General features: G+C 46.6%; 1 protein-coding gene and 8 non-coding genes across 49 annotated transcripts in view; all 9 read right to left on the reverse strand.

Annotated features, from left to right (window-relative positions):
• LOC101706409 (uncharacterized) overlaps positions 1-27,527 on the reverse strand; it is a 156,318-nt gene that overhangs the window by 24,967 nt on the left and 103,824 nt on the right. For 29 of the 41 annotated variants that reach the window (XM_087188223.1, XM_087188213.1, XM_087188228.1 and 26 more), the window contains one exon: positions 24,468-24,508. In XM_087188223.1, coding sequence (XP_087044349.1) covers positions 24,468-24,508 — 41 coding nt within the window. The other 12 variants (XR_015441633.1, XR_015441632.1, XM_087188246.1 and 9 more) reach the window with 10 other exon arrangements.
• Positions 381-447, reverse strand: LOC147824817 (small nucleolar RNA SNORD109A). The gene has a single exon (XR_015441877.1). It is a non-coding gene; the product is annotated as a small nucleolar RNA SNORD109A (small nucleolar RNA).
• Positions 12,028-12,116, reverse strand: LOC147824818 (small nucleolar RNA SNORD116). The gene has a single exon (XR_015441862.1). It is a non-coding gene; the product is annotated as a small nucleolar RNA SNORD116 (small nucleolar RNA).
• LOC147824819 (small nucleolar RNA SNORD116) lies at positions 14,594-14,686 on the reverse strand. The gene has a single exon (XR_015441849.1). It is a non-coding gene; the product is annotated as a small nucleolar RNA SNORD116 (small nucleolar RNA).
• Positions 17,252-17,341, reverse strand: LOC147824820 (small nucleolar RNA SNORD116). Its single transcript, XR_015441859.1, has one exon. It is a non-coding gene; the product is annotated as a small nucleolar RNA SNORD116 (small nucleolar RNA).
• LOC147824821 (small nucleolar RNA SNORD116) lies at positions 20,468-20,559 on the reverse strand. Its single transcript, XR_015441860.1, has one exon. It is a non-coding gene; the product is annotated as a small nucleolar RNA SNORD116 (small nucleolar RNA).
• LOC147824822 (small nucleolar RNA SNORD116) lies at positions 21,266-21,358 on the reverse strand. Its single transcript, XR_015441858.1, has one exon. It is a non-coding gene; the product is annotated as a small nucleolar RNA SNORD116 (small nucleolar RNA).
• Positions 23,780-23,846, reverse strand: LOC147824823 (small nucleolar RNA SNORD109A). Its single transcript, XR_015441876.1, has one exon. It is a non-coding gene; the product is annotated as a small nucleolar RNA SNORD109A (small nucleolar RNA).
• LOC147824824 (small nucleolar RNA SNORD116) lies at positions 26,239-26,331 on the reverse strand. The gene has a single exon (XR_015441850.1). It is a non-coding gene; the product is annotated as a small nucleolar RNA SNORD116 (small nucleolar RNA).

Consider the following 27,527-nt stretch of genomic DNA (forward strand, 5'->3'; position numbering starts at 1 on the left):
AATAACGAAGCATAAAAATTGGTCCCATTTTCGATATTTCACACAGACATGTAGGGTTCTTTTCTTTAGCCCAACACCAATATGACTACCAACAAATGCTTGATACTTCTCAATTCAGTGGCTATTTACTCATTGTCTACTCAAGGAACTGTGTCCTACATACAAGAATCTATCTGCAATTCTGTTCAAAGTGTACACAATGAAGCAAGGCTTGGGTCACTGAGCACGCACATTAAAGGTGCAACAGACAGAAACCAATGACCTGTTCTGAGAGAAGGAAAACACATTCTCCTCCTGCTATTGCACTGTCATTAAAGCAGCACACCAACTAAAGCCAGGCGTGGAGACCCTTATTTGTCTTGTCAGGGGGCCACTCATCTGGACCTCAGATTGACATCTAAAATCAGTCCCTCAGCGTTCTCAGGGAATTGTTCTCTTCATCGATCCACACAAGCACCCTCCCGACAAAGAGGGGCCTCCAAAGCCAGGCTTATTTTGTGCAGCCTTCTCTACTGCACTGTGACTGAAGAGCAGTAAATGTGCAGGAGACATTTTGTTAGGGAGCTGAATAAGGGAAGGCTCATGCATATAGCATGAAAACTATTACCTTCCATTATTATAACAAAGTTAAAGAACATGGTTTAAATTTTGAAAAAATCCTTTTAATCCACTGAAATTTTAAAAATTGAAGTAGCAAAATTATGAGCTAGTATGATCACAGCAAAAATATGAGTACACATGATATTTTGCATGTGTCAGATAAAAGTATTCAATGTTTAGCTTACTTGAATTTAACAAAAAGCTTAACTTCAAGTAACACAAAAAGTCAAAAGAAGCAGAGATCAGGGATTCTCCAAAAGAATTTAAGAGACTTCAAAAGTAAATTGTAAAATGCTAAAAAATACTAATGAGAATTCTTTGAATAAAGTAGGGACATTCACAGGGTAAAATATCTATCACAAATATTTTCCTGTCAGCCTGCAATATCATGAACCCACCAGCCTTGGAGGTGCGCTAACCCTAGAACATGCAGGAACAATTTCAAAGACATCACAGCCATAGGTCACCTCATTTCCCTAATGCAGCACTCTGACTCGATCCAAACTTTAACCTGCAGCAAAATATCATAAAAACAAATCATGAAATTCTTAAGAAAAGTCAAAATGTGATTCTATAGTACTTATTATACAGTGATCTCTACACAAGTCCTAGTACATCCTTTCTTATCTCATTTCCTCACTTAATTCCACCTTAAATTTTTTTCATGCACTCAATAATCATCTTAACCATCCTATGCACTTAGTGGCACAAATATTTTCTCTCATGAGGGACTCCAGAGTTTTAATTACTTTATAAAGTCTTTATGAAAAACTGCCTGCTGATAAATAAAATGAAAAGCATCTGGTAATGGTGTTCAGAGACCAATATTTTGAAAGTAAGAGATAAAAATGTGAAAATCAATTTCAACAGTATACAGAAAATTGTGGGATGAAGATACTGAGTCCTGCTGCTCCTGGCCCAGAGGTAGGGGCTTCTGAGCCGCCATCCCACTGCTCCTGGTCCAGAGGAAGGGGCTTCCCGGGCACCATCCCTCCCGCTGCTCCCAGCCCACAGGAAAGGGCTTTTGGGTCACCATCCCTACCGCTGCTCCCGGCCCCTGTCCCACCTCTCCCAGCTCAGAGGAGGTAATCTGTGCAGGTGCTAACAGACCCCTGTGCCAGTCGAAATGAGAAAACATGTAAATAAGTCTCAAAACCAGACTTCCAGATCACCTACAGCAACCCCAAAAGGAAATGAGATGGAACACTCTGATACTCAACAACCTGGACCCACTGAACTGGCAACAAAAGGGGATCTGGAAAAAATGAAATCAGAAATAATTTCTCAGATAACAGGAGAAATTGTGCCCCTAGTGCAAGACATGATTAATAAATCTAGAGAGAAGCTGAGGAACATGATGGGATCCCAACATAAGAAACAAATGGAATCCATAAAACAGATGCAAATAGATTTCCAGGACATGAAAAACTCCACTGAAAGTCTACACAGCAGAATGAGCCAATGTGAGGACAGAATTTCAGATATAGATGATAAGATTGCAATTAGTGACCAGGAAAAGAAAAACTGCTTCCAAATTATAAGGGAACATGAGAAAGCAATCCAGCAGCTCCTAGATGATGCAAAGAAGAATAACATAAGACTGATTGGGCTCAATGAAGAAACAGCAGAGAGTGGAGATGACATAAAAAAAATCTCTCCACAGAAATAATGGCAGAAAACTTCCCAAGCAGGGGAAAACAGCTTGACATACAGATAAGTGAAGCATATAGGACTCCAAATAGCCTTGATCAAAAAAAATCTACACACAGGCATATAATTGTTAAGATTCCAGAAACACAACAGAAGAACAAAGTTCTCCAAGCAGTCAGAGAAAAGAAACAAATCACATACAAAGGAAAGACCATCAGAATCACAGCAGACTTCTCAACACAAACCATCAAGGCAAGAAGAGCTTGGAGTGACATATTCCACGCCCTAAAAGAAAACAGCCTCCAACCCAGATTGATGTACCCTCCAAAACTATCTTTCAAAATTGATGGAGAAATAAGATACTTTCATGACAAAGAGCACCTTAGGAACTTCGTGAATACCAAACCAGCACTCCAAAGAATTTTACACAATATCCTTGGAACAGACATTGAGGATCACAACCCCAGGAAGCAAAGCATAATGAACCCATCTGGCATGACAAGAATTTAAATGTAAATGGGGAGCACCCAACAAAAAGAAAAAGTCATGGCAATGACAAGTCAATACATTTCAGTTATAACCATCAATGTTAATGGTCTCAATTCACCAATCAAAAGAAATAGACTGACAGAATGGGTCAAGAAGCAAAATCCAACAATATGCTGCATACAAGAAACACACTTAATTCAAAATCAAACTCACAGACTGCAAGTTAAAGGGTAGAAAATGATACTCCATGTGACAGGAACCCGAAAAAAAGCAGGAGTAGCTATCCTCTTTGCAGATCAAGTAGATTTCAAACCAACACTGATTAAGAGAGACAAAGAAGGACACTATATCCTTGTAAAGGGAAGAATCCAAGAGGAAGAGATGACAATCATAAATATCTATGCACCAAACACTAGTGCACACAACTATATAAAACAAATGCTAACAGACATGAAAAGTCATATATGCACTAATACAATTGTAGTGGGGGACCTCAACACCCCACTGTCACAAACAGATAGATGAACTAGACAAAAAATAAGTAATGAAATACTAGAACTCAATCGAACTCTTGAACAAATGAACTTAACAGATGTTTACAGAGTCTTCCACCCCACAAAATCAGAATACACATTCTTCTCAGCTGCACATGGGTCATTCTCCAAAATAGACCACATACTCACACATAGAACATGTTTAAGTAAGTGCAAAGGAATTGAAGTTATCCCCTGTATATTATCAGACCATAGTGTGATGAAATTGGAGATCCATAGCAAAAGAAACTCAAAAAATTTCATAAACATGTGGAAATTGAACAACACATTTCTGAATAACCAATGGGTCACAGAGGATATTAAAGAAGAAATCAGACAGTTCCTTCAATTAAATGACAATGACAATACAACATACCGGAATCTATGGGACACAATGAAAGCTGTCTTATGAGGGAAATTCACAGCAGTGAATACGCATATTAGGAAAACAGAATGAGCCCAATTAAACAACCTGATGCTGAACCTCAAGCTTCTAGAAAAAGAAGAGCAGGACAACCCCAAAGCTCATACAAGGGAGGAAATTATAAAGATCAGAGGAGAAATCAATGCAATGGAGACTAAGAGAATGATACAAAAAATCAATGAAGCCAGGAGTTGGTTCTTCGAAAGAATCAACAAAATTGACAAACCTTTAGCCAACCTTGTCAGAAAAAGGAAAGAAAAGGCCCAAATCCATGCAATTAGGAATGAAAAGGGTGAAATTACAACAGACCCAGCAGAAATCCAGAGAATCATCAATACCTACTTCCAGAACCTATACGCCAATAAGATGGACAACACAGAAGAAATGGACAGATTCCTAGATACATATGAATTACCAAAGTTGAACGAAGAAGACCTAAAAATTCTGAACAACCCAATATCAACCAATGAAATTGAAAAGGTAATTAAAAACTTATCAACTAAGAAAAGCCCGGGCCCTGATGGCTTCACTGCTGAATTCTACAAGACATTTAGAGAGGAACTGCTGCCACTACTGTTTAAACTCTTCAATGAAATTGAAAGGGAAGCAATACTCCCAAATTCCTTCCTGGAAGCAAGCATCACCTTGATCCCCAAAGCAGAGAAAGACCCAACCCATAAAGAGAACTATAGGCCAATCTCACTAATGAACATAGATGCAAAAATCCTTACTAAGATACTGGCAAACAGAATGCAGAAGATCATCAAGAAGATCATACACCCTGATCAAGTGGGATTCATCCCAGGGATGCAGGGATGGTTCAATATATGAAAATCAATCAATGTAATACACTATATCAATAGAGCCAAGGACAAAAACCATATGATTATCTCCATACATGCAGAAAAAGCATTTGACAAAATCCAACAGGCATTTATGATAAAAACCCTACAAAAAATTGGAATAGATGGTCTCTACCTCAAACTGATAGAAGCCATCTATGAAAAAACAACAGCCAATATCATACTAAATGGTCAAAAACTGAAATCCTTCACACTCAAATCAGGAACAAGACAAGGATGTCCACTATCACCACTCTTGTTCAATATAGTTCTGGAAACATTAGCCATGGCAATTAGACAAGAGAAAGAAATAAAAGGAATAAAGATAGGTAATGAAGAAGTCAAATTGTCATTATTTGCAGATGACATGATACTCTATATAGAAGACCCCAAGAACTCCACCAAAAGTCTTCTAGACTTAATAACCAAATTCTGGCAAGTAGCTGGTTACAAGGTCAACACACAAAAATTAATAGCTTTCCTCTACACCAATGACAGACTCACTGAGAGAGACATAGGGCAAATAATTCCTTTCACAATAGCATCCAAAAAACTGAAATACCTAGGAATCAGCTTAACCAAAGAAATCAAAGACCTCTTCTCTGAAAACTATGGCACTCTGAAAAGAGAGATTGAAGATGATATCAGAAAATGGACAGACATCTCCTGCTCCTGGGTAGGAAGGATTAATATAGTGAAAATGGCCATACTTCCAAAACTGCTATATAGATTTAATGCAATTCCAATTGAGATCCCAGCAGCATACTTCATGGACCTTGAGAAAACAATCCAAAAATTCATTTGGAGCAAGAAGAGACCCAGAATGGCAAAAGCAATTCTAGGTAACAGAGACATGGCAGGGGGTATCACAATCCCCAACCTGCAACTCTACTACAAAGCTACTGTGATACAAACAGCATGGTACTGGCAAAGAAACAGACTTGAGGACCAGTGGAACAGATTAGAAGATGCAGAAACAATGCCAGACACACTCAGCCATCTCATCTTTGATAGAGGAGCCAAACACCCTCACTGGAGGAAAGATAGCCTCTTTAATAAATGGTGCTGGAAAAATTGGGCTTCAACTTGCCAAAGATTAAAACTAGACCTGTATCTCTCACCATGCACTAAACTAAAATCAAAATGGATTAAAGATCTAAATATTAAAATAGAAACTCTGAACCAGTTGGAACAGAGGTTAGGTAGAACCCTTGAAGACATCAGTGTAGGAAAAGATTTTATGAACAAAACCTCAGTTGCCCGTGAACTAGCACAAACAGTCAACAAGTGGGATCTCTTCTTATTAAAAGGCTTCTGCACAGCAAGAGAAACCACCAGCAGTGTGAAGAGACAACCCACAATGTGGGAAAATATCTTCACCTGCTCTTCCTCAGACAAAGGTCTACTATCTCGAATCTATAAAGAACTTAAAAAGATCAGACCTCCCAAATTCAAAGACCCAATCCAAAAATGGGCATCTGAAATGAACAGACATTTCTCAGACAAAGAAGTAGAAATGGCAAATAAACACATGAAAAAATGTTCAACATCAGTGGTCTTTCGAGACATGCAAATGAAAACAACGCTGAGATTCCACTTCACTCCAGAAAGAATGGCTGCTATCATGAAATCAACCAATAACAAATGCTGGCGGGGCTGTGGGGAAAGAGGAACCCTGCTCCACTGCTGGTGGGAGTGTAGACTGATGCAACCACTGTGGAAATCAGTATGGAGATATCTCAAAGAACTACGACTGGAAGTCCCATTTGACACCGCTATTCCACTGCTGGGGATCTTCCCCAAAGAATTAAAAGGATCATACCACAGTGATATATGTGCACCCATGTTCATAGCAGCACAGCTTGTGATAGCTAAAACTCAGAAACAGCCCAAATGCCCATCAACTGGAGTCTGGATAAAGAAAATGTGGTTTTTTAATAAAATGGAGTACTACTCAGCCATAAAAAATGAGAAATTAGAGACATTTATAGCTAAGTGGATGCACATTGAGGCGATACTCTTAAGTGAAATAAATAGGACACACATGAATAAATTACGGATAGTTTCTCTGGTGTGAGAAACTGAAAGTGTAAATAAGGACTAAATGTATAATAGGTAATGTGAAATAGGAAGAAAAGGGCCAAAGGGGAAGGAAGTGGGAGGGCTAGGGGAAAGGATAGAAGGGAATGGGATTAATATGAGAAAATGGAAAAATAGGAACAAAATCTTTGTAAATAGGGAGGACTGGAGGGGTTGAAGGGAGGGCTGGGCAAGGGTGAAAAATAAGAACCAAGAGAGACTATGTAAAGGTGCAAATTTCCAATGATGAATGTCATTACATTGTATACCTAAAATGTACCAATGATTAGAATGAATAATCGATAAAGTAAAATAGGAAGAAAAGGTCCAAAGGGGTAGGGGTAGTGGGAGGGGCAGGGGAAAAGAAAGAAGGGAAAGGAAAAATGATGAGAAATGGGAAAAATGGAAATAAAGTCTTTGTAAATAGGGAAGGGTGGAGGGGGTGAAGGGAGGGCTAGGAATGGGGAAAAAATAAGAACCAAGATGCATTATGTAAAGGTACAATTCCCAATGAGAAATGTAATTGTGTTGTATACCTACAATGTACCAATAAAAGAATTTAATATAAAAAAAAAGAAAACTGTGGTATGTAGGACCTTACATCTATTTGAAAAATTTATATAGAACATCATGAATAAAAGAGAAATAAGTTGCTAAATTTTATAACAATGGAGATTACACAAGAAAGAGCTGAAGCAGGATGGGACATGACAGGACTGTAACATAAATTAAAGAGATCAGATGGAGAAACCATGTTCCATCTTTACTGAAGAGTGGAGCTCCGGGAAGAAGCCCAGGAGGAAGGCAAGGGTGAGCTAGCACAGGACACTGTAGGATGGTGTTTGGGGTGAACTGGGGACACAATATGCTGTGACACATTAGATCTTTGCTGTTTCTTCTTTTTTTCTCTTATTTCCCAACCTGGATTTGAGGAGGGAGAGGGCCGGGTTGAAAGAGGAACCATAAAATTTTCTAGGAATTACAAAGGAGCCCAATGAGCACAATATGCTGTTTACAACAAAACTAGCTAAAAAATAAAGACATAGGCATGTTGACACTCTACGATGCAGTAGAAAGATTTATCATGCAAACATAAACCAAAAGAAAAGTGGAATGGAAGGTAGATTAGAGCAAGGAAAACTTCCCTCAAAAGTGATGGACACTTATTAAGTTAATTCATCAAGAAAATAATACAATTCCAGATGTGTATGCAACCAACAATTTCATAAATTTATGCACAGTTTTTGCCTTTATAAAATGTTACCTATATGAGGTATTATAAAAATATGGCAAATTCAGCCTGGGGATTTAGCTCAGTGGTTCTGGCTCCTGCCTCCCAAGCGCAAGGTCCTGAGTTCAATCCCCAGTAACCCCCCCCCCCCAAAATACAGAGAATTCTTAAATTCTTTGAAAAATGCATTATGGCAAAAAAACACATGGCCATTCATTTCCCCAAAATACCCTCTTCAAGTCAAACACACTCATCCCCTGGTTCATTTCACTTTCTGTAACAGATCTGGAAGTTCTCCTGCATGAGTGTCTTTAGTGGCACTTTTGTGGCTACCGTGATGTCTTGGATAAATTGAAAACTTTTACTTTTCATGGTCATTTTTCAGTTTGAGAAAGAGCCCGAAATTTCACAGCGCCAGTTCTGATGAATATAGTGAATGAGGACACAATGTTGTGTTTCTACAAGTCTTTTTGTCAACAGCTTTCATTCAATATTTTATGTTAATCATACCTCATATGATCACTCACGAAGTGTTCCAGACGTGTTTCAGTAAGTGGCAAGGAGAATTAGATAAGTGTGTTCAAAATGAAGGGGATTTTGACAGGGATTAATGGCCATGTGAATTTTAATGTAATAAAACTTTTTAAAAATTTAAATACATTGTACTTTCTGATCACCCCTTCTTATTATCATATTTGTTGTTAAAGAAAATTGAAAGTATATGTACATGCATAAACCTCCAGCCATATATTCCTAGCAAGACTATTCCTTCATAGCCAAAACATAGATAAAAATAATCCAAATGGCTATTAACTGCAGTATGGATAAATAAAATGTGGTACATCTATGTAATAAAATATCACTCATCTGTCAAAAGGAAAGGAGATCTAATACCAGGTATGACATGACCAAACTTTGGAAACTATGCAAATAAAATTGTTCAGGGTAAAAATTTCCCTCTGATGTAAACACCTCAAAGGCAGATACCCACAGGGGCAACTGTAATCAAAATATTCATGTAGATTTTCTATACTTTCACATTTTCTGAGCATATATGTTGCTGGAAGCAATCTGCCCAAGCTTTTACAGACGTCTGGCCTAAAGTCAGACTTACTGGGCAGACACTTTCCTCTCGGGCATCATATCCATGCTTCGAATGTTCCTACACTGACGTTAGGTTCCACCTCTTTATTCAGGAAGTGTCTGCCAGGTTTTCCACAATGTTACTATTTTTCCTTTGTAACTGACAACTATCTCATGGAGAAGGTAACAGCAGACTATACGGGTATGATTTTCTCCAAGTCTTAACATCCTTTCATGGCCTCTGGGAGACAAAAATTATGAGAATTGGCAAATACTAAATTTTCAAAACCTACTCTCCTCTTTTGTGTGTTTATGAAGGTTTTTTTATCATTAAAAAACCTTTACTTTTGGGCCGGGGATTTAGCTCAGTGGTTTCGCCACCTGCTGCGCAAGCGCAGGGACCCAAGTTCAATCCCCAGTACCAAAAACAAAAAACAAAACACAAAAAAACCTTTACCTTCAACCTTATTTATGCACTAATTCATTTGTTCATTCAGAGTACTAATGTAATAATATTATAAACATCTTACCATCATTAATCAGTTTTTTCATCCTTAGAGTTTTCACTCATCTCAGCTTTTCCAAGGAATATTATTTGGGGTGTCATCATCAACCCAAGCACATGCAGAAATGCCACCAGAGCTTCCTGGGCCAAGGAACACTTAGAAAGCCCTCCAACTAGAAGTTGAGTGTCCTTCAACACCCAGGGCCCCGCCACTATGCCCTGGAACACCGTCCACACAAAAACTAAGCCCCTGGGCGTTCTCTAGCCTGTGGGAACTGTGGTCCTAAGGGTCTTCACATAGACAAGGCTGTGGGAGGAAATGCTTACCGTCCTCAGCTGTGCACAGGCATCATCAGGAGGGCACAGGCTGGCAGTACTGCACAGCTCCTGCAGGCCCCAGGAACCAGGCCTACCCAGCAGAAGGCATCCATGCCATGGCAAATCCCCTTATATAGCGTAGATGGAAGAACCACACGTGAGTGTAGGGCAAGGGACCAATTCCAGCAATGCCATGCCATCCTGGCCTGCAATCTCAGCCTATCTTCTGCTTACCCTTGGTGGCATACCTCAGGAGCTGTGTTTTTCCAACCATGTACATGCAGGATGAATGTGTCTGGGCTTGAGAGGGGTAGGGCTGTCTGCTCTGACTATCCTCAGCCCCTCCCCTGGCCCTCACTGTCCTCTCAAACCCAGCTGCAGCCCCTGAAATGGCACAGGAGCACACCTAGGGGCCTAGGTGTGCCAATGGCATGCCAACTCCAACCTCCTTGGCACACCAATCACATCTAAAACTGCCAGTCCACAGGACATCGCTGATGGAAGGACCACACACTGACTGAATGAACATGCACTGTCTCAGTAGAAGTGGCCAGGGTGGGGGACACTGAATGGGTAGAGCAGTGCCCTTTCTCGGGAGAGACTTAAACCCTGTTTCCTTGACAGGCACAACCTGACATGGAAGAGAAACCATGGCCGCAAGCCGTAGTATCCCAAGCTACTAATGCAGATATCTCTTCCAAAGACGCTGGTCTGAGGACAGTGGCAAGAATGTGACCTGCCACAAGACAATACAACTTCCTGCCACTGAAATATGGGACACTGGGTTTTCATCAGGACATCCAAAATAGGCTTGAGAAAGGCCAAGTTTGTCCTGATAGCCTGCCAGCCATGGTGGGCGGAGATGGAAAATTGATTTCTACATCCCTGCCTCACACCAATTGCCCTTCTGCATTGAACCTCCAAAAAGAACTCCATCACCCACAAAGTCTGACACAATGGGCCCCTCATGCCTACAACGTGCACACACACAGAACACCACAAACACTACGTGTATGTGGGCTCTATGGCTCAAACCTGCCTCAGGTAAGCAGCCTGGCCAGAAACAGCATGCTTGTCTGTGGGATCCAAGATCTCCACACACCCTGGGACACCTCACACCTGTCCAGTAGGGCAGCTTGAGGATGAAAATGAGCAAGCTTTTCTTGCACCTTCCACATTCCTCAACATCACCCTGGGTTAGATGAATGTGGAGCCCAGTGGGGACATCAACCTGTGGGAACAGGACTTCAGAATCAACAGGCTGAACATGGTCGGATTCAGATGACCGCATAGGCCCACACTGTCATAGAGGAGGGACAACAGAGAGTGACACCTGTCAGCAAAGACATCTCCTGAAAGTGCACTCATAAACAGGGCCACATTTTTACTTCAACCTTCCTGCTTGGACAGCTGGCCCTGAAGGGTACACCAAGTGACTTCTGCTTGCCAGGCAACAGGAAGGCAACCCTGGAACACAGTGCTCTCTGATCTTTAATAAAATAGAACTATTGCCAACAGGAGGCATGGGTCCAAATTGACCCTAACCCTTTCCAAGATACTCTCCTTCCCAGGGGGAAGAACAAGGGCCAACCACAGACTGCCAGGGACAGAAACACCAAGGGTTCCATCTGAGGACTTGGGGTGGTGCTTGAAGTGGAGCTCCACACAACCTCTCCATGACACTTGCTCTGGGATTACCTGACCAGATGGCCTGAAGTCAAGGCTTCCTGTACTTTCTGACATCATGGCTATCTGTGTGCCACACCAGCCCAGCATGAGCCTAGAAGTGAACGCATTTTTCTCTCCAGGATTGGTATTGAGGAGGTGCCACCTGTGTCTGCTTACCATTTCATTTTCCAAAAGCCATCAGTGGAAGTCCTTTCCAGTCACCTAACTCAAGGACAGCATGACCATGTCCTCCAGGGCTAGAATAACCCTCTCCCAGGAAAATGGAGACATGGCCCTGTGCAGAGTTAGGGTCTCCAAGAGTGCCCACCAATTGGAAGCACTTTGTACACCACCCAAACAAGGCACAGGGGAAACTGGCTAAGGGATGGCGCCCATCCATTCGATTAAATTGACCACATGCAAGCAACTTATGGATCACCTTTACTCAAAACTCACCTAGCAAAGCCCACCCATCTTGAGGACTTGTTCTTCAGACCCCTGGGGACACTGTGGCTGACCAGCAATGAACCTCTGGGTGGTGAAAGGAATGGAAGCACCCCCATGTAGAGCCCTGCTCCTGCAGTCCCTGCCTGAGGCTACATGCCGGACCTCAGTCGCAATGAGAGAGATGGTTTGCAGTTCTCACTCATTTTTTCAGCTCTCAGGGATGTAACTAGGGTATCATCATCAATCTAAGCACACTCAAAGATGCCACAGGTGTGTTTATCAGTCAAACTGAAGACTAGGAAGGGCCCAGAGGACCCAGGGCCCTGCTACCATGCTCCAGGAACACATAGTCCAAGTGAGGTGTGAACTGCCAGAGGTATAGCCGGCCTGTGGAGGTCCAGGGCTGGTTGAAGCTACAAGGCCATCAGGAAACATCTACATCTTGTGGGAAGAAATACTTACCATCATCAACAGTCCACACGTACAGAGCTCATCGACAGGACATAAGTCTTACAGCAACTGCCTGGAGTCACCAGGAATGAGAAATCTGGCACATGCAGTGATGGATGACCAGTCTCAGCAGCTGTCCTTGAATCGTGGAGATGGAAAACACCATGTGTGAGAGAAAGAAAGGCTACTGCTGCGCCGATCCCACATGGCGCTGGCCTTTGTTCTATGTATGTCATCTATTTGTCCTTCCTGTGATACCTCAGGAGCTTTCCTTGAGTAAGAGTACCTTTCCTTCTGTGTGTACCCAGGACAGACATGGTGTGGGATTCCCTGTGTGAACATGTTTCATGCCACTGACTGAGGGCAGGGGCATCATTCCCTCAAAACACACAGCTCCCCCTGCACACACTGGACCCCGCAACCTGCCCCTGGCTCCTGCCTCACCATAGCAGCTCACCAAGCGCCCTCTACTTACAACATGCCATATGCCATTTCCAGCCATCTGGGGACCGTGAACAAGGCCACCATCTCTCCCTTCAAAGACCACCTCGGCTGGAGGGAAAGCAAGCTCACTGGATGTGAGACCTCTGAAGGCGGGGTGGGAGTCAGAGTAGGGTGTCCTACATGGGTTAGCCTTGACCCCAGTTTCCTCTTCCTGGAAAAACAAACCTAATGTGGAGTGCAGACAATGGCCACCAGCTAGAGAGGGCCACGAATGCAGACATGTTGGCCAGGGAGGCTGGCCTGAGGACAGAAGTGGGTCCCAGTCCTCCACAAAATGTATGCAACCCACTTCCACTGAAGCAGGGGACACTGGCTTATTAGTGTGTCCAAAAAGGACTCAAACAATGACAAGCAGCTACCACTTGCCTGCTAACAATAGAAAGAGACAGAAAATCACTTTTCAGGGCCTTTCTGTACTCACAAAAAGTACACTTGTTGTCTGGCCTTCATAGTAAAATTCTATCACCCTCAAAGCCTGACCCAATGATCCCTATCATGCCTGTGGCCCACAGACATGACACAATACCCCAAAGCCAATGTGCACATGGCCTCTAAGGCTCAAACCACCTCATGTAAACCATGTGGCCAGACACAACAGGTCCCAACATGGTGGTCCACAGAGTACACCCAGTCCAGGACAGCTTAAGCACTCCATCAAGCAGGTTAGGAAGAAGTGGGGAAACAGAAGCTTCCCAACAACTCTCAGTTTGATTTACATCACCCAGTGGGGAGCCCAACCAGTGGGCACTGCTTCAGGTCCAGCACCCTGAGCAGAGTCCTACTTGGGCAAAAGCCAATGTCACCCATGCCCAAGCAGGCCAACAGTAACTGTGCAAGGTGATAGGAAAGGACAACACTCATCCACTGAGAGATCTCCCAACAGAACAGACACAAACACAGACATTCAACTGCCACAACCATGTAGCTTGGACAGCTGGCCCTGAAGAGCAGGGCAAGGGGCCTTTTCTTGCAAGGAAACAGCAAAGTAATCCTGAGGCAAACTTGCTCCATGACCTTTAGCAAAAACCAACAACAGCCTCCAGGGGGAGCCACAAGACACACAGACCCTCAACCTCTTCCTGCTATTTCCCATGTGGAGCCCTAGGGCTACCCACAGATGGCAGACGACAGAAAATTGAAGGGCCTCTTTTGCAGGTTCAGGGCGTGGATGTGTGACACACAGTGCATGGTGTGGAGTCCCAGCCCATGTTCCAGACACTTGCTCTGGGTTACCCTGCCCAAAGGAGCTGAGGTTGGACCCTCCTGGAACTTCTGACATCCCAAATGTTTTTGCCCCCTATCAATGATGAGCCCCAGTGGAATCACTCTGCCTCCAAGTCACTCTGAAAGGAAGCCCCCAGGTGAGTTGAGTCCCCCGTTCGTGTTCCACTCACATTATCAACCTAAACCCTCGCAGACAACACCACCTTCTCCATAATGGTTGGGTCTGCCCTCTCCATGAAAATGAGGCGTTGGCCCTGAAAGTCAAGGCTCGCAAGGCCACCAATTGGAAGCACTATACTGCCCGAAATATGTGTTGCAGTAAAGTCAGCAAGGCCTTTCCAAGGTGCCCCTTGCCAATTCAGATAACACACAGGTGGGAATGCATTTAACCCAGGTCTCACTTAGCTGGGCAAGCCCACTGAGCACACGTTCCTGAGGCCCCTGGGGACAGGAGGCTGCCCTGTGACCAATCCCTGTGTGGTCTGGGGAATGTGAGTGTGTGAACATGGACTCCTACTCCTAGAGTCCCCGTTGAGGCGACATGCCGGACCTCAGTCACGATGAGAACGACGGTTTGAAGTTCTCACTCATTTTGTTCAGCTTTTCCAAGGAATGATTTTGGGGTATCATCATCGATCCAAGCATGTGCAGAGGTGCCTCAGCTGCCTGCCAGTCCAAGGGGACTGGACACGCCCTCCACCTAGGAGACCCTGGGAGGCCCTGGGTGACCCAGGTCTGAGCCACTGTGGCCCAGAACACCATCCACATGACAACTGAAGCCCTATGGGCAGTTTCCAGCCTGTGGATGGAAGTCTTGGGGACTCCACAAGGTCTGCGTAAGACATTTACAGGATATGGGAGGAAATACTTACTATTCTCAACCATCCTCAGGTGTGGAGATCATCAAGAGGACACGAGACTTGCAGCCTCCAAGGCTTCTCTGTCCTCAGGAACCCAGGAACACTCAGCTGAAGGCTGGCCTACCAAGGAAACTCCTGCTGCTTAGTGGAGACAGAAAAAACCATGAGTGAAGCCAGGGAAAGGCATCTATATCATGGATCCCACACGGCCCTGCCTCACTCTATCATCTGTCTGCTTTCAGGGGATACCTCAGGAGCGTCCCACATGGATGAGTGTGTTTCCTTGTGTGTACACACAGGACAACTATGGGTGCATTCGACTGCATGTGCCTGTCTCTAGCTAAGATGGGTGGGAAGGATAGCCCTCGGCTCATCCCTGGACCCTCGTTATACCCTGAAACCCGGCCCTGGCCCCTGACAAATCACAGTAGCACAGCAAGGGGCCTCAATAAACCTTATGCCACCTCCCACCCATTCAGCACACCCATCGAGGCCCTGGACTCCCACTCCAAGGGTACCAGTGATGGAGGGACCCCATGCTGTCTGCATAGCCATGTACCACACTGAAGGAGTGGTGGGGTTGGGGGTTGGGGTAGAGAGTCCTTTTGTGGGTGAGACTTGAATTCTGTTTCCTCAGCAGGGAAATACTATCACAGCAAAAGACAATGTGCACAAGCAGGTGAATTCTAAGCCACAGGTGGAGATGTCTCAGGGAGAGATACTTGGGACCGATCTACCATAAGACAAACACATTCCCCCCCTTCCAGTGAAGCACACAACCCTGGCTTCTCATAAGGATGTCCCCCACAGTGTGGGGCAATGTCAAGCAGGTCCCACAGGGCTGCTGGCCATGAGGGGGGGCAGAAAATCCATTTCCAGATCTTCCCTCACTCACTTCAGGTGCCTTCTCCACTGGACCTCTGAGAAGACGTTCTATCACCCACAAAGCCTGACACAATGGACCTCCTACCGCCTACAACACAACAGAGAGGCTACATGCATGTGGCCTCTATGACTCAAACCCACCTCCAATGGACAGCCCGGCCAGACAGACCATACCTGATCTGTGGGGCCCAAGAGCGCCACACACCTTGGGAAGCATCACATCCTCCAACCAGCAGGGCACCTTGAGGATGAGCAAGAGAGATCTCTTCCAGTACTTCCCACCCTTGTTGACATCATGCTGAGTTAGACAAATGGGGAGCCCATTCAGTGGCGACTGGACTTCTGGGTCCGTGGGCTGAGCATGGCCTGACATGGACATGCTCCAGTGTTCCACAGGCTCATGTAAGGCCAACAGTACCATGGAATGGGGAAACGAGAGAGTAACCCCTGACCGCAGAGAGATCTCCTAAAAAAGCACACAGGAACACGGCCACATCTCTACTGAAATCTTCCTGCTTAGATGGCTGGCCCTTAAGAAAACAAGAGTACCTGGGATTTAGCTCAGTGGCACCACGCCTGCCTCATAAGCGCAAGGTCCTGAGTTCAACCCCTGGTACCGCCCAAAAAAAGAACACAGCAAGGGACCTCTGCTTGCAAGGAAAGAGGAAGAGGAAGACAACTCTGGAGCACAGTGTGCTCTGTGACCTTTAGCAAAATGGAACTGTGGCCACCAGAGGAAGCCATAGGCCAAACTGACCCTCAACCCCTACCAGCTACACTAGGACAGGCTGCCAGGGACAGAAAAACCAAGGGCACATTCTCAGTGGCAGGATTTGGGGGATGGGAGAAGAACCACACCAAGCAGATGATGTGAGCCTCACAGAGTCTCCCCGTGACATCCGCTCTGGGACTTCCTGGGCACAGGGACCAAAGTCAAAGCCTCCTACAATTCCCAACCTAGTTGCCACCAACAGTCAAAGGTGAGCCCAAAAGTGAACATTCTTCCGTCCAGGACTGGTGGTGAGCAGCTGCCACATATGACTAGTCACGGGGTCATGTTCCATATGCACCATTACCCAAGACCCTGTCCACAGTCAGCGAATTCCTTCTCCTTAAGGGCTGGTCATGCACTTTCCCAGGACAATGAAGACAGGCCCTGAGCAGAGTCAGGGCTCACTAATGCCCAGCAATCGGAGGCACTAACAATACCAACCAAAGATGGGCTCCAGGGAAACTGGTGAAGTCTTCAGCATCTGTTCCCACCACAAATTGACCACTCATGAACATGTCATGTATACTTCAACCCAAAACTCAAGTAGCTGGCTCCAACCCACTGAGGACATGTTCCTAAGAACCTGGGGGCATGGGCCTAACCAGGGATGAACCCCGTGTGGTAGAAGGAACGTAAGCATCTCAAGTGCAGCCTTGCTCCTGCAGTCACTGTGTGGGGCAGCATTCTGGACCTCAGTCATGATGAGAGAGACGGTTTAGAGTTTTCACTCATTTTGTTCAGCTCCAAGGAATGTAACTGGGGTGTCATCATCGATCCAAGCACACTTAAGGATGCCACAGGCATATTTGCTGGTCTAACAAGAGAAGACCTTGGAGGGCTTTAGGACACTGGACCCTGCCACCGTGCTCCAGGAACACATGGTCCACCTGAGGCATGAACACCCAAAGCCCATTTCTGGCCCATAGAGACCTAGGTCCTGGTGATGCTGACAAGGTCCTGAGGACAATATCTACCCCTTGCAAAAAGAAATGCTTACTGTCCTCACCCATCACAAGCACAAAGCCCATCAACGAGACACAATGCATGCAGCAACTTCACAGCTCCACAGGGACGAAGACATCAGGGACACACAGCAGACAGCATGCATCCCACAGCAACTCCCTGAATAATGCACAAGGAAAACTCCATATGTGAGGGACACGGAGGCATCCCGTTCACCCATGCAATGCCACCCTGGACTTTGCTCTAACTCTACCATCTGTATGTCTTTCCTGATACCTCAGAAGCTTCCTATGCAAAAGAGAACACTTCCTTCTCTGTGTGCAAAGGACAGACATGATATGGAATTCCCTGTGTGTGCACATTTCCTGCATTCAGCAAAATGCAGGTAGTGACTCCCTCAGCCCCTTCGCAGGAACACACTGCACACTACCGTACACCATCTCATGACAGCAGCATAAGGGGCCTCACTGGACAACATACCAACTCCAACACTTGGGGCACAAGGAACATGGCTGCCTTCTGCATCTTAAATGGGCAAATCTTCTGGAAGCATCACAAGCTCACTGAACAGGCATATCTGAATAACAAAGGCTGGATTGGGGAACTGGGTAGGGTATCCAACAAGGGTGAGACGTGACCGCATTTTCCCCTTCTTGGGAAAAAAAAAAAAAAACATTGTGAAAGGCAAATAATGGCCACCAGCTGGAAATTCCAAGAAAATAAATGTGCACATATATGCCAGGGATGCTGACTACAGTGCATAATCAACAGAGCACATCCCTTGCAGCAATTCCATATCCCTTCTGGATCGCGCAACCAGAAACACACAGCTGAAGCCCAGCCAGCTGTGGCAACTCCTCCTAAGCAGCAGGGACACAAAACACCGTACATGAGGGAGACAAAGGCATCCATTCCAGCTATCCAGGGCCGCCCTGACCTTCGCGCTAACTCTGCCATCTGCTTGTCCTTCCTGTGATGGCTCAGGAGCGTCCCCCGCATGGGCCTACATTCTCTCCCTGATGCCCTGCGGCCCTCCCCAGGCCCTCATTGCAAACTGCAACCTGACCTGGGCCCTTCCTGGGCACAGCTGCTCACCGAGGGCCCTCGGCCTACAGCACACCATCTCCCATAACCTGAGGATGGCGAACGGGGGTGCCACCTCACCTTCAAGGGCCATACTGACAAGTCAGATCACAGGTGCTATGGACCTTTGAAGGCTGGGTGAGGGGATGAGGTGGGGTGCCCTACGAGGTGAGAAGAGACCCCTCCTTCACCCTTCTGGAAAAGCAGGCCTCACGTGGAAGGCAGACGGTGGCACCAGCTAGGGAATCCCAGGCCAGGAATGCAGACATGTCTGCTGCCCTGAGGACAGAAGCCGGGGCCCAATGTGACACAATGTGCATGCGACCCCTTCCACCTGGGAAGCAGGGGACGTGGGGCTTCTCAGTGGGGCATCCCCACTGGACTCAGGCGATGACAAGCAGGTACCACGGGACTGCCGACCCCAGGAGAAGGAGGAATACTACTTTCCAGGCTCTGGCCACACTCACAGCAAGCGTGCTTCTTCTGTGGACTTCCAAAGACAACTTCATCACCCACAAGGCCTGACACAGTAGCTTCCCTGGTGCCGGAGCCCCGCGCAGGCAACAGAATGCCTCCAAGTGACGAGCTTGGGACCTCTGCAGCTCAAATCCGCCTCATGAGACCTGCGGGGCCAGACGCAGCATGGCCCCCTCTTTCTACAGGTGTCTGTGGACTCCACGCACCTTAGGAAAGCTCAAACCAGGCCGGCATCATGCCAGGGAGGCCCGCAGTAAGGCCAGCTGGTGGATACCTTCCATGGGGAGGCCAACCGTGGGGACTGGACCTCAGGGCAAGGGGGCTGATATGGGCTTGACGCAGACAAACGCCAACCCCACCCAGGACCGGGTAGGCCAGTTCCCTCGCGGCATAGGGACAGCAGAGAGTGACACCTGCCCACAGACACAACTCCCAGCACAGTACTCCGGAACACAGACACATTTCTCCTGCCCCAACGTCCATCTGGGAGAGCTGGCCCTGAATGGCACCAAGGGACCTCCTCTTGCAAGGCCACAGCAAGGCAAGTCTGCAGCACACTGCTCCAGGACCTTCAGCGAAAGTCAGGGCTGGCCCACAGGGAGAGCCCCAGGGCACATCCATCCTACACCTTTCCCTGCTATTTCCGAGGTGGGGCACTAGGGATGCCACAGACTGCCACCAGCGGTAAACGTAAGGGCGCCTTCGGTGGGCACAGGAGCACAAGTGCAAATCCCAGCTGCAGCGGGTGACACTGAGCTCCACCCCCGCTGCGGGACACTTGCTCTGGGTTACCCCTGCCGAGGGACCCAAAGCGAAGAGCGCCTCCTGGATTTCCTGGCATCTCCCCAGTTTGCACCAACTGTCAAAGGTGAGCCACAGCCTGAATGCTTCGTCTCCGTGGCAGTGGCAAAGAGGAGTCCCCAGCCAATTCCAGGTTCCCGTTCCTGTTCCACTCACACAATGAACCTAGGCCCTGTCCACAGTCAACCACCTCTCCCATGGCGCCATAATCTCCACAACGGCTAGCGGGATCCTCTCCCAGGAGAACCAGACCTGGTCCTGAGCAGTGTCCGGCCTCACCAGTGCCCACCGAGGCAGGGACTACACCAACCAAAACAGGGCTGAGGGGAAACTGTGTTGGGTTGGGTCAGGCCGGGCTGGGCCAGGCCAGGTGTCCCGTCTGTTGCCAACACAGCCAACAAACAGGTTGGGATCGATTCAACCCAGGTCTCGTCCAGCTGGACCTACCCCACTAAAACCACCTGCCTAAGGCTCTGGGCACAGGAAGCTGCCCTAAGATGCATCCCTGGGTGGCCTGACAAACTTCAGCACATGAACGTGCACCCGCGCTCCTGCCATCTCCGCATGAGGACACGTACCGGACCTCAGTCATGATGAGAACGACGGTTTGCAGTTCTCTCATTTTGTTCAGCTTTTCCAAGGAATGTTTTTTGGGTTATCATCATTGATCCAAGCATGCAGAGAGACGGCTCAGGGGCCTACCTGTCCAAGGGGGACTACACAAGACCTCCACCTAGAGGACCCCCAGGGCCTTGGGAGACACCAAGGTCCGAGGCACTGTGCCCCGGAACCCCGTCCACGTGAGGTCTGAAACCCCGTGTTATGTCTCAGCCCTGCAGAGACAGAGGTCTTCAGGGCTCCATAATCTCTTGACAAAGACCTTTCCAGGCTGCACCATGAAATTATTACCACCCTCAACCATCCGTCCACAGGCCCAGAGCTCAGCAAGAAGACACAAGGCTTGTAGCACTCCACGGCTGCTCCACTCCTCAGGAAACAGGAACACTTGGCTGACGGCACGCCCCATAACAGCAGCTTTTCCTGAGCAGTGGAGATGCAGAAAAGCACCCATGAGGACTGGGAAAGGCATCTGTTTCACTGATTTCATGCCACCCTGGCCTGCGCTCTCCCTCTGGCGGGGAGAAGAGCTAAGCCTCCAGCACCCTTCTGCTCCACAAAGCTGAGCACAAAGCTGGGTGCAGCTCAGGGATCACTTCGCCAGAACTCACCTAGGCTGGCCCGCCCCACTCAGGACATGTTCCTAAGGGCCCTGGGAACAGGCCGCCCAGGGAGGAAAGAAACCCTGGGTGCTGAAAGGAACGTGAGCCTCTCCAAGTCAACACCTGCTCCTGCAGTCCCTGTGTGAGGCTACATGCCAGACCTCAGTCACGATGAGAACGACAGTTTGGAGTTCTCACTCATTTTGTTCAGCTTTTCCAAGGAATGATTTTGGGGTATCATCATCAATCCAAGCACATGCAGAGGTGCCTCAGCTGCCTGTCCATCCAAGGAGGACTGGACATGCCCTCCAACTAGAACAGCTTGAAGGCCCTGGGAAACCCAAGGCCATGCTGATGTCCCAGAAACATAGTTCACAAGAAGAGGGAAATCTCTTGTATGGAGTGTGGGCCATTTAGGCCTGCAGAGATGGAGATGTTGGCATCTCCATAAGTTCTTCATGAAGTTATTCAAAAGGTACAAAGGGAAATGCTTACCATCCTCAATGGTCTAGAGGACTGGAGCTTAAAGGGAGGATAAAAGATTTGCAGCTCTCCAAAGTGTCTCTGCTCTCTAGGAACCAGGAATATGCAGCTAAAGGCTGCCTGCCATGGCAACTCCCCATGAGAAGTACAGACACAACACACCATGCATCAGACTAGGGAATGTACAGAGAGGGGTCAGTAGCAGAGAAAAGAAGATAAAGGCCTCATTTGTTTTCTAACTAACCCTAAGAAAAAAGAGTTAAACCCTTACTAAAGAAAGTCCTGGAAACAGTCTCAATGCAAGGGTAGAGACGGGAAAAATAAAAGACAGGCACCAAGTGGCCTTAGGACTTGCACCAGAACACCACAGGAAAAGCTGACAAGCAAGGCACAGAGGGAACCATGTGCACAAAACCAAAAAGCTGAGACAGGCTTCCCTCCCCACCTCCATTTGAATGCAAGGGAGGCAGAAGAAGAAGGGAGCTGCCTAACTTTGGGTGTACATACAGTGTACACAAATATATATTCACATGTATGCACAAACATATGCACAGACATTAGCCTGGGTCACTATATTGCTACAACAGACAATTACACATCCCATTACTAACTCTAAATTCACCATGAATAAGGGATCTTCAAACAGTCAGCTACTCATCCCACAGATAAGGCCCTGTTGATGTCACCTTGAGTTGGGGAAATGGGGAACCGCATGGCAAGCCCAACCTGTGGGTACTGGACTTCAGTGCGAGAGAGCTGAGCCTGGCCTGATTCGGATATATGTCACATCACACAAGCCAATGTAGGCCAACAGTAACATGGGACAGGGACACCAACGAGGGACAGCCACACACAGAGAGATCTCATGACAGAGCCCAGGGAAAACAGCCACATTCCTACTACAGGCGACCAGCTTGGAAAACTAGATCTGAAGGGCATTACATGGGACCTCTGTTTTAAAGGCAACAGGAGAAGAACCTGGAAGCACAGTCATCTCTGACCTTCAGCAAAACACAATGGGAGCCACCAGGGGGAGCCACAGGTCACACGGGCCCTCAGCCCCTCCCAGTCACCGCTCAGGGGAAGCCCCAAGGGTCAGGAACCCACTGCTAGGGACAGAAGACAGGAAAGCACCTCTAGGTGGTGCAGCAAGGGAGAATCCGGCTAATGCAGGATATGGAGCTGCGCACAATCCCTCCATGACACTTGCTCAGCTGTTCCCTGCCACAGGGGTGAACTCAAGGCTTCTGCAGTTCCTGACATCAAGGCTGTCTGTGAGCCCCACCAACAGGAGGTTAACACAGAAGGGCCTCGTGTTTCCTCCCCATGATGTTGCTGAGGGGCTGCCCGTGTCTGGTCCCCGGTTCCTGTTCCATGTAAATCATCGCCCCAGGTCCTGTCTATAGTCATGAACTCAGACAGCAACACCTCTCTTACAGGACGGGGCTGACCTCTCCGGTCATGGGCACTGGACGCTGACCACAGTCAAGACTCAGCAGTTCCCACCATCCAATGCACCAACAAGCAAAGACGGTGATGGGTGCACTCAGCAAGACTTCCACAACTTCCCTAGCCTACATGGAACACATGCAGCTGGGATTCATTCACCCCAGGACTGGCCTAGCTGGGCCCAGCCTGCTGAGCACTAAGCCCTGAAGGCGAGGCAAAGGAGAGAGTGTATGAACTTCCAGGGAAGCTGCCGTGGCTACTCACCTTTGCTTTCTGACACGGGGTCTCACAGTAGGCCTCCTCCACCTCAAGGAAACAAGACAGAAAGAAATAGTCTCAGAAAATTCTCCATCATACAATTATAAAAACACAAAAAATGGTCCCAGTGTCCATATTTCACACAGACATGCAGAGTTCCATTCTTGAGCCCAACACTCATAAGGCTGCTAACAAATGCTTGCAAATTCTTCATTCAGTCTCTTATGTCCTCCCACTTAACTCAAGGAACTATTTCCTACATACAAGAATCTATCTGCAATTCTGTTCAAAGTGTACACAATGAAGCAAGGCTTGGGTCACTGAGCACGCACATTAAAGGTGCAACAGACAGAAACCAACGACCTGTTCTCAGAGAAGGAAAACACATTCTCCTCCTGCTATTGCACTGTCATTAAAGAAGCACACCAACTAAAGCCAGGCGTGGAGACCCTTATTTGTCTTGTCAGGGGGCCACTCATCTGGACCTCAGATTGACATCTAAAATCAGTCCCTCAGCGTCCTCAGGGAATTGTTCTCCTCATTGATCCACACAAGCACCCTCCCGACAAAGAGGGGCCTCCGAAGCCAGGCTTCTTTTGTGCAGCCTTCTCTACTGCATTGGCACTGAAGAGCAGTAAATAAATAGCCAGGAGATATTTTGTTAGAGAGCTGAATAAGGGAAGGCTCAGGCACATAGCATGAAAACTATAAACTCCAGTATTGCAACAAAGTTAGAGAACATGTATTGAAATTTGAAAACATCCTTTTTATCCACTGAAATTTTAAAAACTGTACTAATATTATAAACTATGAGTGCAGAAGAAAATATGAGTATAAACCACTATATTTGCCCTGAGACAAATAAAAGTATTCAATATTTAGCCTACTTGAATTTCACTAAAACATTATCTTCAAGTTACACAAAAGTCAAAAGAAGCAAAGAGATCAGGGATTCTCCAAAAGAATTCAAGAGACTTCAAAAGTAAATTGTAAAAAGCTAAAAAATACTAATGAGCATTCTTGGAATTAAGTAGGGACACTCACAGAGAGAAAAATCTATGATATGAATGTTTTCCCGACAGCCTGAGAAATGAACCCACCAGCCTTGGAGGTGTGCTATCACTAGAATACACACAGACAACTTCAAAAGCATCACAGCCATGGCTCACCTCATTTCCCTAATGTACTGTGACTCGTTCCAAACTTTAATCTGCAACAAAATATCATAAAAACAAATCATGAAATTCTTAAGAAAATACAAAATGCGATCCTATAGTACTTATTACACAGTGATCTCTACACGGGTCATAATAGGTCCTTTCTCATTTCATTTCTTCACTTGTTTACACCTGGAACTGTTATTCTGCAGTCAATACTCATCTAAACCATGCTATGCACTTAATGGCAAAACCATTTTCTCCCATGAGAAATTCCACACTTTTAATTATTAATGAAGAAATAATGAAAAAAAAATGCCTGGATATACATAAAATGAAAGGCATCCAGTAGTTGTGTAGGGAGACCAATACTTTGAAAGTAAGAGATAAAAATTTCAACATCACTTTCAACAGTATTTGCAAAACTATAATATGCTGGACCATAGATACATTTGATAACTTTGTACAAAACATCATAAACAAAAGAGTAAAATGGATGATGAATTTTATCACAATGGAGATTACACAAAAAGACCTGGAGCAGGATGGGACATGACAGGACTGTAACATAAATGAAAGAGGTCAGATGGAGAAAGCATGTTCCATCTTTACTCAAGAGTGGAGCTCAAGGAAGAAGCCCAGGAGGAAGGCAAGGGGGAGCGAGCACAGGACACCGTAGGATGGTGTTTGGGGTGAACTGGGGACACAAGATGCCATGACACATTAGATCTTTGCTGTTTCTTCTTTTTTCTCTTATTTCCCAACCTGGATTTGAGGAGGGAGACGGCCAGGTTCAAAGAAACCATACCGTTTATCAATTATACAACAACCCAATGTGCACTATATGGTGTTTACCACACAACTGGCTGAAAAATAAAGACACAGGGAGTTTTAACATTCCAGGATGTAGGAGAAAGGTTTATCATGCAAACATAAATCAAAAGAAAAGTGGAATGGAAGGTAGATGGGGGCAAGGAAAAGTTCCCTGAGAAAAGGACACCTACAGAGTTAATTCACCTACAAAACACGACAGATCCCAATGTGTTTGCAACCAACAAGGACTTCATGAGGAAGCCAAAGCAAATAGAAGTGAAAAGCCCCTGTTACAGATGGGACTCTTACCACTGTTCTCTCAGAAAGCACTGGCAAGAGTGGGCAGGAAACTCACAGATACAAAGACCTGAAAACAAGTATGTATGTCCTATATGACAACAGATGTGATACAGCACTTTATTTAGCTATCCTTTCTGCATCTTAAGTAATCTTGAAGAACAAGTATTTTGCATTCAAACCGACACTGATCCCATGCCATATCAAACATATAAAAAAAGTAGAATGATTAGGGCCAGGGATTTAGCTCAGCGGTTCACCTGCCTTGCAAGCTCAAGAAAGTATGAGTAAAAACACTCACACACACTGGATCAATCAAGAGCGAGGTGATTAAATATATATGATTTACCTTTTACCTTTTATTTTTCGTAACGAGGATTGAACTTAGTACCTTGTGCTTGCAAGGCAGCCCCAGGAGCCACTGAGCTAAATCCCGACCCCCATATAATTTACCTTTTCAACACACTGCCAGTGACAAAAAAATGTGAGCACCTTTGAGGGCAGGGGGGACTGGACCAATGCAGGATAAGGAGCTGCACACAATTAGTCCATGACACTTGCTCAGCTGTTCCCCGGACACAGAAGCTAAAGTGACGCATCCCTGAACGGTCTGAGGATGTGAGCACAGGACATGGACTCCTTCACCTACAGTCTCTGCATGAGGCTACATGCCGGACCTCAGTCACGATGAGAACGACGGTTTGAAGTTCTCACTCATTTTGTTCAGCTTTTCCAAGGAATGATTTTGGGGTATCATCATCGATCCAAGCATGTGCAGAGATGCCTCAGCTGCCCGCCAGTCCAAGGGGACTGGACACACCCTCCACCTAGAGGACCCCGAAGGCCCTGGGAGACCCAAGGCAATGCTGATCACCCAGGAACACTGTCCATTCCAAGGAGTAAATCCCCATGGGCCATTTCTGACCAGCGAGGACAGAGTAATGGGGGTTCAACAGGACTTCACAAGGACACCCACAGGCTGCGGCAGGAAATGCTTACCATCCTGCGCACTCCACAGGCCTGGAGCTCATCGGGAGGACACAGGCTTGCAGACCTCCTAGGCTGCTCCAGGGCCCAGGAACCGGAAAGACCCAGCGGATGGCATGCCTACCACAGCGAATGGCCCTGAGTGATGTAGACGGAAAAGCCACACATGAGGCACGGACACGCACCCATTTCTCCGGTCCACACCCCCAGCCTGTGCCCTCCTCTGTCATCTTCTGGGCCTCGTCAGATACCTCTGCATCCTCCATGTGCATGAGTGTGTTGCTTCCATGTGTGCACAGGATGACTGAGGTGTGTGCTTCACTGGGCGAGTGTCTGACTTTCTCTGGCCAACATCTGCGGAGTGCTGCTCTTGGCCAGACTCATTCTGGGCCCCTTCCAGGCACAGCAGCACAGCAAGGGCCCTTCGCAGCATAACTCCATCATCTGTGTGCACTGCAGTCGGGGCACCATGTCCTCGGGCAACAGCGCCTCCCACAGAGGGACTGCACACTGACTGACAGTGGACCTGCATCCTCCGAACAAGGGACAGGGGATGGGGGGAGTGTACTTCCCACAGGGAAACTTCAAACCTGCTCCTCTAAGAGGAAAACCTAATGGAGAAGACCAGCAATGGCCACAAGCAGGAGAACCCCAAGCCACAAGTGCGGATACCATATTCATGAAATATTCATAAACTATTACAGGTACCCGTGAACTGGCATCACCCCACAGTTGCTTGCTCTCTCTTCCTGAACACATTTGTGCAGCTGTTACCTGAACCCCATTAGCCCCTCCCCGTCACCCTCCTTACGTTCTAGCAATCTCCATAGCATCTTCAGATCATCCTCTTTTCAAAGCCTCCACAAGGAAATGGAAATGCTCACTCCCATGACCTGACCATCATACACTGTGTAAATATACTGGATTAGCACAGAGCATCACATAAATTTGTGATCACATCAATAAAATGCTAAA

The sequence above is a fragment of the Heterocephalus glaber genome, unplaced genomic scaffold (assembly GCF_053883595.1).
Source record: "Heterocephalus glaber isolate CG9 unplaced genomic scaffold, H.glaber_assembly_v1.0 deba00001531, whole genome shotgun sequence".
In the NCBI taxonomy this organism is placed as follows: Eukaryota; Metazoa; Chordata; class Mammalia; order Rodentia; family Bathyergidae; genus Heterocephalus; species Heterocephalus glaber.